The sequence below is a fragment of the Capra hircus genome, chromosome 17, assembly GCF_001704415.2.
Source record: "Capra hircus breed San Clemente chromosome 17, ASM170441v1, whole genome shotgun sequence".
NCBI classification, from domain to species: Eukaryota; Metazoa; Chordata; class Mammalia; order Artiodactyla; family Bovidae; genus Capra; species Capra hircus.
Window position 1 is genome coordinate 22,966,315 of NC_030824.1, and position 12,054 is coordinate 22,978,368.

The 12,054-nt window shown below is 43.7% G+C and overlaps 1 protein-coding gene across 3 annotated transcripts in view; it reads left to right on the forward strand.

The window, feature by feature from the left end:
* The window catches only part of GLT1D1 (glycosyltransferase 1 domain containing 1), a 116,832-nt gene that overhangs the window by 61,443 nt on the left and 43,335 nt on the right, over positions 1–12,054 (forward strand). For all 3 annotated transcript variants that reach the window (XM_018061410.1, XM_018061411.1, XM_018061412.1), the window contains 2 exons: positions 3,460–3,555; positions 4,332–4,381. In XM_018061410.1, coding sequence (XP_017916899.1) covers positions 3,460–3,555; positions 4,332–4,381 — 146 coding nt within the window. The remainder of the gene's footprint in view (positions 1–3,459; positions 3,556–4,331; positions 4,382–12,054) is intronic.

The window sequence follows — 12,054 nt, forward strand, 5'->3', positions numbered from 1 at the left end:
AAAATACCATTCTCCAGGAAATGGTAATGTCGGAAAGACACGTAAATGGGTGTTTAAAGGATGGGTTCAAACCTTGGTTCATGTGAATCCTGGATCTTAGAGGAAAAGTCAAGAGAAGAAAAATAAGTTTCGTGTTAAAATGAGGAGATGAAATCCACTGAAAAGTTTAGGTGGGTCTGTGCCTGACCTCCAAACCTCTACGGGCCAGTCTGTTTTGTTCTTGTTTAAAATCTGAGAATGAACATAGTACATTTCCCCAGGAGAGGCTGAAATGGAATTACTCCAGATTGATGCACTCCCGAGGTGGGCCTGAGACCTTGGTTGTTTGATCAGGATTTTTGAACTTCATTTCCTGAAAATGATATTGGTATATCTGAAAAATGCACATAAGCTCTCAAACCCAGGTGCTGTCTCTGCATTTAATTTAAAATTTGTTTTTAAAAAATTCCTAAAATAAGACAAAGCATTTGGTTCTTTGTTTGATCCTGTTCTAATGTCCTTTTCTAAATTCCTGTGACATTTAATCTCCAGCCCATGAAGAAGTGGGGGAAGAGAAGCAAGGGGATATGGGATTAACTCTGTCTTCTTCTAGAGTCTAGTAGGTCGGGGAGGTAAAGGGCAAGGAGGATCTCAAACTCAGTTTAGTGAGTTGGGTACCAGCACTTTTAAAAAATGGAGTGAAATGGAATAGAAAATATCAGAGTGCCTGGTATGTAATATGTCTAAATTATTCTTTGAGACCATACTGTGTATGTGTATATCTGTGTGTCTGTGTGTGTAAACAGTTATATCTCATGTGTGCAGGGTGGCAATATAAGTCACAAAACATTCTAAAGATCAATGTTACTGATTATGGATTATTTTCTTACAAGGTTGACTTCCCTAGGGACCCTGGGGTACAGATACGTCGAAGATCACTTTTTTCCAAGGGTCTTCCAAACCTGCTTTTCTTAAGAGGTTTAAGGGTTTTCTAAGAGAACATCTGAATCTCAACATTTCAGTTAAAATTTTCTCCAGAGCTAGTTATGCATTATTATTATTAGCTTTTGTGATTGTGTCAGAGTGCTCTCAATGTATCTTATTACATTTATTCTAATTATGTTACTAAAAAAAGCACAGAGGAGGGATTTCCCTGGCAGTCCAGTGGTTAAGACTCTACACTTCCAATGAAGGGAAAGCGAGTTCAATCTCTAGTTGGCTAACTAAGACCCTACATGCTTTAAGGCATGACCAAAAGATTAAAGAAAAGAGAAAAAAGTCACAGAGGAAATGAACTTGTTTCCATTGAGAATTCGATGAATGAGGGGACTTCCCTGGCAGTCTAGTGGTTAGGACTCTGTGCTTCCACGGCAGGGGACACGAATTTAGTCCCTGGTTGGGGAGACCCCAGCCATACCCACATACCCATACCTTACCCGACCATACCCACATACCCACATACCATGCAGTGTGGTCAACAAAACAAAACAAAACAAAACCAGAAGAGTACAACAAAAAGAGAACTGGATAAATGAAATGAAATGTATGAATGAACACATTCTCCTTGCATGGTTTTATGTCCAGTTACATGCATTTGCAAATGATGAAGTTTTAGGTTCACTTGGGTTAATGATATTAATACAGTCTGTTGACCCTGTGATATGGCTGTGTAACAAACCACCTCAGATATGATGACTTAAAACAACCACAATGTATTTTGTTATGATTTTGTGGGTCGGTGGTTTAGACTTGGGGCTTTCCTGGTGGCTAAGATGGTAAAGAATCTGCCTGCAATGCAAGAGACCTGGGTTTGATCCCTGGGTTGGGAAGATCCCCTGGAGAAGGGCATGGCAACCCACTCCAGTATTCTTGCCTGGAAAATCTCATGGATGGAGGAGCCTGGTGGGCTACAATCCAAGGAGTCAAAAAGAGTTGGACACACAACTGAGCGACTTCACTTTCACTTTCTTTTCACTTTCCAGTATTCTTGCCTGGAGAATTCCATGGACAGAGGAACCTGGCAGGCCACAGTCCGTAGGGTCGCAAAGAGTCAGACATGACTGAAGCGACTTAGCACACACGCACAGTTTGGACTTGGCTCATCTCTGCTTCCTCTGTGTGTATTGGGCTCACTTGTAAGTTAGGCTGAGGCCTGAAAGGTCCTGCATGAGTGTCTGAGTCTCTCTCCTCCAAGTATACTCGTAAGGAGGCAGCCCAGCCTGACTATGAGGCAGTGGTGTCCCAATGGGTGGGGGCTTCCCAGATGGCTCGGTGGGTAAAACATCTGCCTGCAACACAGGAAACGCAGGTTCAGTTCTTGGATCGGGAAGATCCCCTGGAGGAGGGCCTGGCAACCCGCTCTAGGATTCTCGCCTGGAGAATACCATGGACAAGAGGAGCCTAGAGGGCTACAGTCTCTAAGATCACAAATTTGACACAACTGAAGCGACTTAACATGCATGCTCACGTGTCCCAACGGGTGAGGGCACTGGACACCAGCCTTCAAGACCAAGACTTGGGAATCACTTCCACTTGCTCTGTTATTTTTAAAATATAATTTCATTTGGCTACACTGAGTCTTAGTTGCGAAATGTGGGATCTAGTTCCCTGACCAGGGATCAAATCCCGACCTCCTGTACTGGGAGCTCAGAGTCTTAGCCACTGGACCACTAGGGAAGTCCCCCCTTGCTGTGTAATTAATGCAAGTCACCAGGTGAGCCCAGTATCTAGGGGTGGGAAAATGGGTTCCACCTTTTGTTGAAAGGGACCACAAAGAATGTATTTTACTTGTGTGTGTGTGTGTGTGTGTGTGTGTGTGTGTGTGCTCAGTTGTGTTAGACTCTGTGGCCCCATGGACTGTTGCCCTAGGAGCCTGGTGGACTACAGTTCATGGCATTTTCCAGGCAAGAATACTGGAGTGGGTAGCCATTCCCTTCTCCAGAGAATCTTCCTGACCCAGGGATCAAACCCATGTCTCTTAAGTCTTCTGCGCTGGCAGGCTGGTTCTTTACCACTAGCACCTCTGGGGAAGCCCCAGTCTTACATGATAGCTTTCAAATGGCAAACCAAAATGTTTCTCTATCTAGGGGTGTGTATATGTACTAATATATGAACTTAAGAGGACATTCCTATATAAACCGTTTTTCTGATTTCATAAAGAAGACATTCTTTTTAACTGGGATTTCACTGAAATATTTTCTATGACTGATGGCTGACATTTCAGTAATAACTGAGTCAGTTCTCTGTTGCCCCCTCCCCCTGCATTGCAGTGGGCAGTACCTTTATGTTTATTAGGCCAGGCTCAGCTCAGGTTAAGCCATCAGAAGAACTGTTAGTTCATATAGTGAAGTGAAAATAAAGGTTTGGTATGGGCACAGCTGGCTGAAAGGGCAAAGCCGAACAGCTTCTGACCTTTCATTGTCATCAGGTCATGGAGCTGCGTTCTCTCCTTTGAATATACCCTGAACTCTTCTGTTGCAGAGATTAACCAAAGTGCTGACAATCTACACGTGTTTCTCCTGATCTGTGGACTCAGACAAGTGAAAGACCCTCTCTATTTGGTGGATGCATTCTCCGGTATGTGTTCTTGGGTGACCCTTCACCTGCGGGATTCCCCTGGGGTTCCCATCTTCAAAAATCTCTCCTTAGGACTTTGAGATTTCTCTTTTTTTTTTTTTTTGCCCACCAGCAGAACTGTTTCTAGACTATTGCTTTGGAAACAACCAGAAAAATAATCACACCGTGTAGTCATTTCAGTTGTTTTCTGCTTTCCTGTAACCTCGGCTTCCGTTTCGCTGTTGTTGTTTAGTCGCCCAGTCATGTCTGACTTTTTTGCAATCCCATGCAATCCCACCAGGCTCCTCTGTCCATGGGATTTCCCAGTCAAGAATACTGGAGTGGGTTCCCATTTCTTTTCTCCAAAGGATCTTCTCAGCTTCTGAGAAAGTCATAAAAAATAGCCAATAATGATAAGCCTAAAATAATTTTACCTGGAAATAATTTACACATGCCGATTTGTATCATACATTTGGTGTTTTGTTGCCCTGCTTGAGTTCGTCTATAGACTGCAGTGGATACTAAAGTCCATATTGAGTTACGATGGCATATGCATCCTCACTACCTAATAAATTAGATATCTGAATAATATGTGATGGTCTAGAAAAAAATTTTTTCCTTTAAACCATAAAATGTCCAATACTTACATGTCAAATAATTATAAGTTGACTAATATGGAAGCAAAAATGATATGAAAGAATTTATATTGTAGCACAATTAATACTGAACTGACTTATGTTTTCAGCTGTGACTTAAAACCATTCTAAAAGTCTTTTTCTTTCTTTTTTCTCCCCAAGAATGGCATCAAGAAGAGGCCAATGTTTACATGGTTATTGTTGGTCCTGAAGTAAGTTGATTTGCTGTGAGCCTTGATCTCATTTCTATTTTCCTCCATTCTGAGACATTTTGTAAAATTAGTTGCTTTTCTTACCCATATGTGATTTCTTTCTTAAGCAAATAAAGCCTGTTTGCCTTCTAAAAAATGAACACCAGATCAAGGTTAGAGATGATGGTGCTTTATAAGTCTTTACAATTAAGTTAATGCTACAAAGGGTAAGTAATGGATTCTCTCAGGACTAGAGGCATATAAAGAAAGTTTGTCTAAGTCGGCATATAAGATAGATGTTACATGTGGTCCAGATCATCTTTGAAACTCATTGAAAGTGCTCAACAGACTTGGAGCTGTTTACCCTAGCACTGGATTAGGTAATTGACATGCAGTTAGAAGCCAAGTAGGGTGGAGAATAAGAATCTATAAGCACGAGAAATAAAGTCTTCACTGGGGGATGTCCTTGGCTGACCGTGGCCATCGTCTGGGGAACAGAGGTCCGTGGAAGGGCTTGGGGGTGCTGCCTCTCATCTCCTGGGACTCTGGACACCCCCGCTCCCCTTTGGCAGATCTGGAGGAAGCAGGTGATCTGTTACGGAGTCGATTCTTTTTTTTTCAGTTGTTACCAAGGCTGTGCTTTTTTTGTTGTTTTATTTTACCTTTGGCTAAGCTGATCTTTGTTGAGCTCTTCTTTTCTGCAGGGACTTTCTCTAGTTACTGTGAACAGGGGCTACTCTCTAGTTGTGGTGTGAGGGCTTCTCACTGCGGTGGCTTCCTTTGTGGCAGAGCACAGGTTTAGTTGCCTCGTGAAATGTGGGATCTTAGTTCTCGGACCAGGGATTGAACTCACGTCCCCTGTGTTGGCAGGTGCACTCCCAACCACTGGACCACCAGAGAGGTCCCCGCCTCCGTAGAGTCAATTCCAAGCGCTCAGGACTCAGAGAGTCTGGGTGGCAACAATGGTCATCTCGTGAAAGCAAATGTTGATTGGCTCTGTCCAAGCAGTTTAGAAAACAGAACTCTCATCCCACCAGTTAGGATGTAACCCTGTAGTAAGGATGTCTTGTTTTCTCTTCATGGGGTGTCTGTATCAGGGCTGCGTCTTCTGTTCCCATGAACGGCATCTCCCACTGCCTTTCCCTTCTGCCTAGCAGGCTGAGTCTGGGCATGTTAAGTGCATTCGTGACATCCTTTTTCTATCCTGTCATTTCTCATCTTGTCAGTTTACTAGTTCCCTAGGGACCCATGAGGTATGCAGTGGAAATGGCAGGCTTTTCTCAGTATTCTAAAGACCTCTGGAATACTACATTTACCTGGAGAAAGGCCCCCTCGCCTAAAACATACACCAAGAGCTAGAATTTGTGGGGCCGCACTGGTTGCCACATGGAAGATGAATCACCCCACCATCCATGTCGTTTCTTAGTATAAGAGGCACTCACATATACACACCTGCACGCACATACACACATCACACGCAGGCTCAGGGCCAGCTTTTAGATGGTTAGCAAGATAATTCCCAGTGCACTAATGAATGTTAAGTCACATAGTGGCAAAGCTATTACTATTATTATTATTTTAATTCTCTTATGTCCTTCTGTTTGAACAGCGTAATTGAAAAAGTTTTAATTTGATACTGAGATTCTTGCTAACCAAGAGAGAAGGCTGCAAGCTTAGAGCCGTGGCAGCAGCAGCTATCTTGAAAGAATTTAGTGATGTGGCTTTCCTTCTCACTGCTTTTGTTTTTCTGGTTTGGTTCCACTTATGATGCATGATACTGGTTTTCCAACTCTGAAAATTTCCTTTAAAAATCAGTTGATTAATGAAATGAATTTATTTCACATAAAATGAATTTATTTCACAAAAGTACTAAATAAACAATAGTAAAGAGGGGGCACAGATGTGATGAATTGCAAAAGTACGCAAATAGCCAGTTTGGGAAACAGTTTTTATGAAGACTCAGTGTGCCTGGGAGATGCAGGTTTGAACCCTGGATCAGGAAGATCCTCTGGAGGAGGAAACGGCAGCTCATTCTGGTAGTCTTGCCTGAAAAAAATCTCCTGGATAGAGGAGCCTGGTGGGCTACAGTCCTTGGGGTTGCAAAGAGTTGGACATGATTGAGCACATGTGCACACGCACGCACACACACAGTGTATCTGGAGGCAGAAATACCAGAAGGACAATACTTGGTGGAGAAAAATGTTCACAAACAACTCTGGCCTAATGACGACCTGATTTCTCTGTTTGACTTTTTCTGTCACGCTTCCTTTTAAGGAAGCCTGGAGAGAGGTGGCAAACTTCAAAGTATAGCACTAAACATGTGCCAGAAATGCTTTTCCAGGAACACAGAGACCGAGGCAGCATTGTAGCTGGTACTGGAGTCAGAGAAGAGGGAGCGGCTAGGGCACGTGTTGTTTCCTGCATCTGTTAGCACCTTCCTGTTCAACTCACCTGCCTACGAGACAGGGACGCCGTTGGTTTCATAGAGACTTTCTAAGTCATGGTCTCTTGGAAGAGGCACTTCTTTTGTTTTTGCTTTCTTGTGGCCGTGTCAGGTCTTCGTTTGACACAGGGCTTTGTTATGGCGCTGGGACTCTCAAGTTGTAGTACAGGGCCAAGTAGTTGTAATGAGAGGGCTTAGTTGCTCCGAGGCATGTGGGATCTCAACCGGTATCAAACCCACGTCCTCTGTATTGGAAGGCAGATTCTTAACCGCTGGACCACCAGGGAAGCCCCAGTTGTTTTTATTTTCTAAACAGTTAGGAAGGCTTTTCTATCCCCAGGGGAAAGAACCATATTTTCCCATTTGTTTTTGAAGCATTCAAGCTTCCCTCTAACTTTAGTTGGCCTACTTTTGAAAGAACAGTGATTGATTGTAAAAATTGTGTTTCCTTCCTCCTCATTTCACTGCAAAGAAATTACACTCTCGGGCTCTGGGTTGGGAGACAGTAGGGGAGGGTGGAGACTGTGGCAAACTGTGGCATGACTGACTGGGAGCATGATTCAGCCACAGCAGGATTTGCATCCAGAGATGCAGGCTCCCTTGTCAACCTTCCAAGAGAAGTCACAGCCCAGAGGCCTTTTTATTCCTTTAAAAAAAAAATGTATGTATGCGTGTGTGAAATTTTTAAGTGTTTGCAACTAGCTAGATAAACATTCATGTGCGTCCACACTCTTTCTCTCTCTCTTTGCCTTGTTGGTCCTACAAAATGCATCTCTGTATTTTCTTTCTTTTTTTAGAAGTTGTATTTATTTATTTGTTTTGATCACATGAGTCTTCTTTGCTTCCCATGGGCTTTCTCTAGTTGCAGCAAGCAGAGGCTACTCTCTTGTTGCAGAGCGTGGGCCCTAGGCCTGAGGGCTCAGTAGTTGTGACCTGGGGGCTCAGTTGCCTTGCGGCATGTGGAATCCTTCTGAACCAGGGATGGACTCCATGTCCCCTGCGTTGGCCCGTGGATGCTTAACCACTGGACCACCAGGGAAGTCCCTGTATTTCCTTTTTTTGTAACTTCCAGAGGGAGGCACTGACTTTGACTCATGACTTTGCCTGATGAGAATCAGGAAACAGATGGTGACTTGAGCTGGCCGAGACAAAGAAGGTTTACGGGGACCCTGGGAAAGTCGTGTCTTGGGAAGCTTTAGTGCTGCCACAATTTCTAGTGGAATTTCTCCTTTCCCTTTTTCTCCTCCCTTTTTCCAAGCTCGTCTAATACATCTCTGACATACCTGAGGATGTATTTCTTCCTGAGCCAATGCAGGTCCAGAACAAGTCTCGTAGAATGTCCCAGCCCTGAGGCCCCTGGAGCTCCCTTCTGAAGCTGCATCTTCAGCCACTGACTTAGTTTGTGTGGGTGGAGCCAGGAAAGCAAAGCAGCAAGGGAATAAAAGCGAAAGAGGAGCCTGGAAAGGGAGCTCTTGAGTGAAGGGCTGTGAAGGGTTATGAGCTGAGAGTTACTGGTCCTTAAGTTCTTTGCCATGAATTAGTAATAATTCTCAAGCACTTCTTCCACAAGGTGCTCCACTATCTGTAATTAAAAACCCTCTAGGAAACGGAGGAAGGCATCTTAGGTTGCAAATTTGCCACTTGGAAAAACCAGTTGTAAGCATCTGGCACTGTGCCAGGGCCCTACTCAGTCTGGAAATTTCCTGGGATCTGCTCACTTCTCCTCCACCGACCAGAGAAACTGGATCTTCCAAATCTAACTCTGCCTCCGGGGATGTGGCTGCCTTCTCAGGCTTGCACAGACCTGAATGCAGAAGTGAGCATTTGGGACCTGATTCCTGTTTCTTTGTCTTGGTCCATATGGGTGGCTATAACCATGTACCGCAGACGAGGTGGCTAAGAAACAACAAATTTATTTCTGACGTTCTGGAGGCTTTGAGTCCAAGGTGAAAGTGCCAGCCGGGTCATTTTCTTCTGAGGGTACTCTTCATCTATTTTTTTCCTTCAGTTTTTGGCTAGACTGGATCTTCATTGCTGCATACAGACTTTCTCTAGTTTCAGCAGGCAGAGGCTACTCTCTAGTTGCAGTGCCCAGGTTTCTCACTGTGGTGGCTTTGCTTGTTGCAGAGCATTCTCAAGGGAGGGCTCAGTAGTCGTGGTGCATAGGCTTAGCTGTTGAGGCATGTGGAATCTTCCCAGACCAGGGATCGAACCCATGTCCCCTGCATTGGCAGGCGAATTCTTTACCACTGGACCACCTAGGAAGTCCAGAATGCTCTTCCTTGCTTGCTGAGTCCTCGGAGCTCTCTAGGATCTTTTATCAGAATGCCAGTCCCATTCATGAGGGTTCCTGCATCACTTCCCAAAGATCTACGCTCCCAAATATCATCACCTTGGGGATTAAGATTTCAGTGTGTAAATTTTAAGGGGGACACAAACATTCAGCCCCTAGCAATATCCTCGCCTTCTAATGGGTCTTTATCAAATCTAAAGAGAATCAGTAGCCACCATCACAAACACCTTAGTGTTGTCTTAGTAGACAGAATAATTTGAGTTTCTGAAATACTAAGGCAGCACTGAATATGATTAGTCACAAATTCAAACCACTTGTTTCCTTCTTGGCTCCCTCTTCCCTACAAAAGTTTTCTTTTCTTTTTTTTTGGTTATACTGCCCGATTTGTGAGATCTCAGTTCCTCAACCAGGGATTGAACCTGAACCCCTAACAATGAAAATGCAGACCACCAGTGAGTTCCTCAGAAGATATAAAACCAATATATTGATATGTAGACACACATTTCATATCCTCCAATAATTCAGATAAACTAGTATCTCTTAAGTGTTATATGTTTCTTTGCTTTTTCTCCATAACCAGTGGTATGCTGGTCAGTGTTGAACAACTGGTTCTGTTGGGATGGGCAAGGTGGTAAACCCTATTTTTTAAAAAAATCTTTTTGATGTGGACCATTTTAAAAGTCTTTATTAAACCTGTTGCAGTATTACTTCTGTTTTATGTTCTTTGGGGTTTTTTTTTAAGCTCCCTGACCAGGATTGAACCTGCACCCTCTGTATTAGAAGGCGAAGTCTTAACCATTGGACCAACAGGGAAATCCCAAGCCCTATTTTATAAAAGCCCTATTTGCCTATTTCTATAGAAAGGTTTTCCCATGGCCAGTTTCAAATTATCAGACAGCAAGTAAAGCCAACTCCAGCACATTTTACATGGTGACCCACCACACACACCAGAAACAAGCTTAATTAAATAATCCTCTTACTTCATGTATTTCACACACTCTGATATTTCTTTAAAAACCTGTTCCATGCCTCTGCTTTGATATTTCATGTCATTAAAACAGTGCCTATTTTTATTCCAAGATTGATTTCATGATGTGCTCCATGATTCAAAGTTTGGAAAACACTGACTTGGGCCACACTGGATGGTTGTGTGTTTGTGTATGTGTGTGTGTGGCCCCTAGACATACTCCCTCTTGAAAGCCAATGCATTGGCTGCTTCCTTAATGAGATTCCCTCCCCGGATTGTGGCCTGGCTTCGACATGCTTCTCTTGACCACTCAACTCAAACAAGCTCTTCCCTATTATCCTTACAGGATTTCTAGGCATCTATCAGTTTTCAGTGTCAAGAATTCAATTTAACACCACTTTTGAATACAGAAGTAGGAGGAGACTAAAAGGGTTTTACACTTGACATTGAATCTTTGCTACAGTGTTATGGGTTAATACACTGATCTTTTGGAAATGAATTTGAGAAGTGGGTCAGAGGTCAAATCTTGGGACACATTGCAATTCATCTTTTAACCATTATCTCTTAGAGCGGATTAAACACCCAAGTACTACAATTATTTTTGACATCTGATGTGAATACACTCTTCTTCCATTCATTTTTTTTTTCTTTGTTAACTGCTAAGCTCAATGACTGAATAAACACTTTAAGTCTAAATTGCACCCTTTAGAAGGACTGTAGCCTTTCTGGGTCATGTGCAGGGCTTCTTAGAACAAAATTGCATTGACTCGGTTAGTGAATATGTCTTGAGAAAGAGCTCAGTCTGCTTTTAGGGTGTGCTCACAGTGCATACAGCAGTGATTCCTGCTCTCTTTGTACGTGTCTCTGCATGCAGCCTGGTCAGATAGGAGATCCCAGTGAAGAAGCTACACAGCTCAGCCTGTGCCCCTGGGCTGCAGCCTCAGACCAACTTCAGTGCAAGGACATGTATTAGGAGATGATAAGAGCTTCTAAGAGAATTGTTGGGGAGGCTGAAGACCAGGTTTGACTGCATCCGTTTCTTAGTCTCTGGGTCATTCCCTTCAAGGTCCATGGTCTGCCGTGGGTTACCTCTGCCATTTTGTAAGGAGAGGACCAGGCACCTAATTCCACTTCCATCAGACCACACCCAGGGGGCAGAAGTGAGAAGATGCACAGGGGAAGCAGAAGAGGTGAAATGGAAGCCAAATATTCAAAGCAGAAAACTGATGATCATGGCATATGCAAATTACCAATTTGTTTGTATGAACGATCAGACAAGAACCAAATACTTTTGTAGGTCACTTAATGGATATCAATGTGGCCCTTATGTTTAGTCCCAGAGAATAGAATAGACTTGGCCCCTGCCTGAGTGGACATGAGGTCTGGTTAGGAAGAGAGACGAGGGCAGGTAACTCTAGACTGGAGGTGTATCTGCCAGGACAGGGGAGCCCATGGGCTGGGCTGCATATAACATTCACGTTTGTTCCTACCATGTTCCATGGTCCAGCTCAGAAGGCAGTTATCACCCTCCTCTTTGGAATATTATTGCTCTCCTTTTTAATCGACACTCATCTCTCTACCAACCATTTATAAAATACTAGAGTGTATGTTCGGAGAAGGCAATGGCACCCCACTCCAGTACTCTTGCCTGGAGAATCCTATGGATGGAGGAGCCTGGTGTGCTGCCATCTATGGGGTCGCACAGAGTCGGACACGACTGAAGCGACTTAGCAGCAGCAGCAGCAGAATGTTGTTCTTCCCAGGTGGCACTAGTGGTAAAGAATCCACCTGCCAATGTAGAAGATATAAGAGACGCAGTTTCGATCCCTGGGTTGGGAAGATAACCCAGAGGAGGGCATGGTAACCCACTCCAGTATTCTTGTCCAGAGAATCCCATGAACAGAGAAGCCTGGAAGGCTACAGCCCACAGGGCCGCAAAGAGTCGGACATGACTGAAATGATTTAGCACGCACACAGAGAGAGTGTTCTTA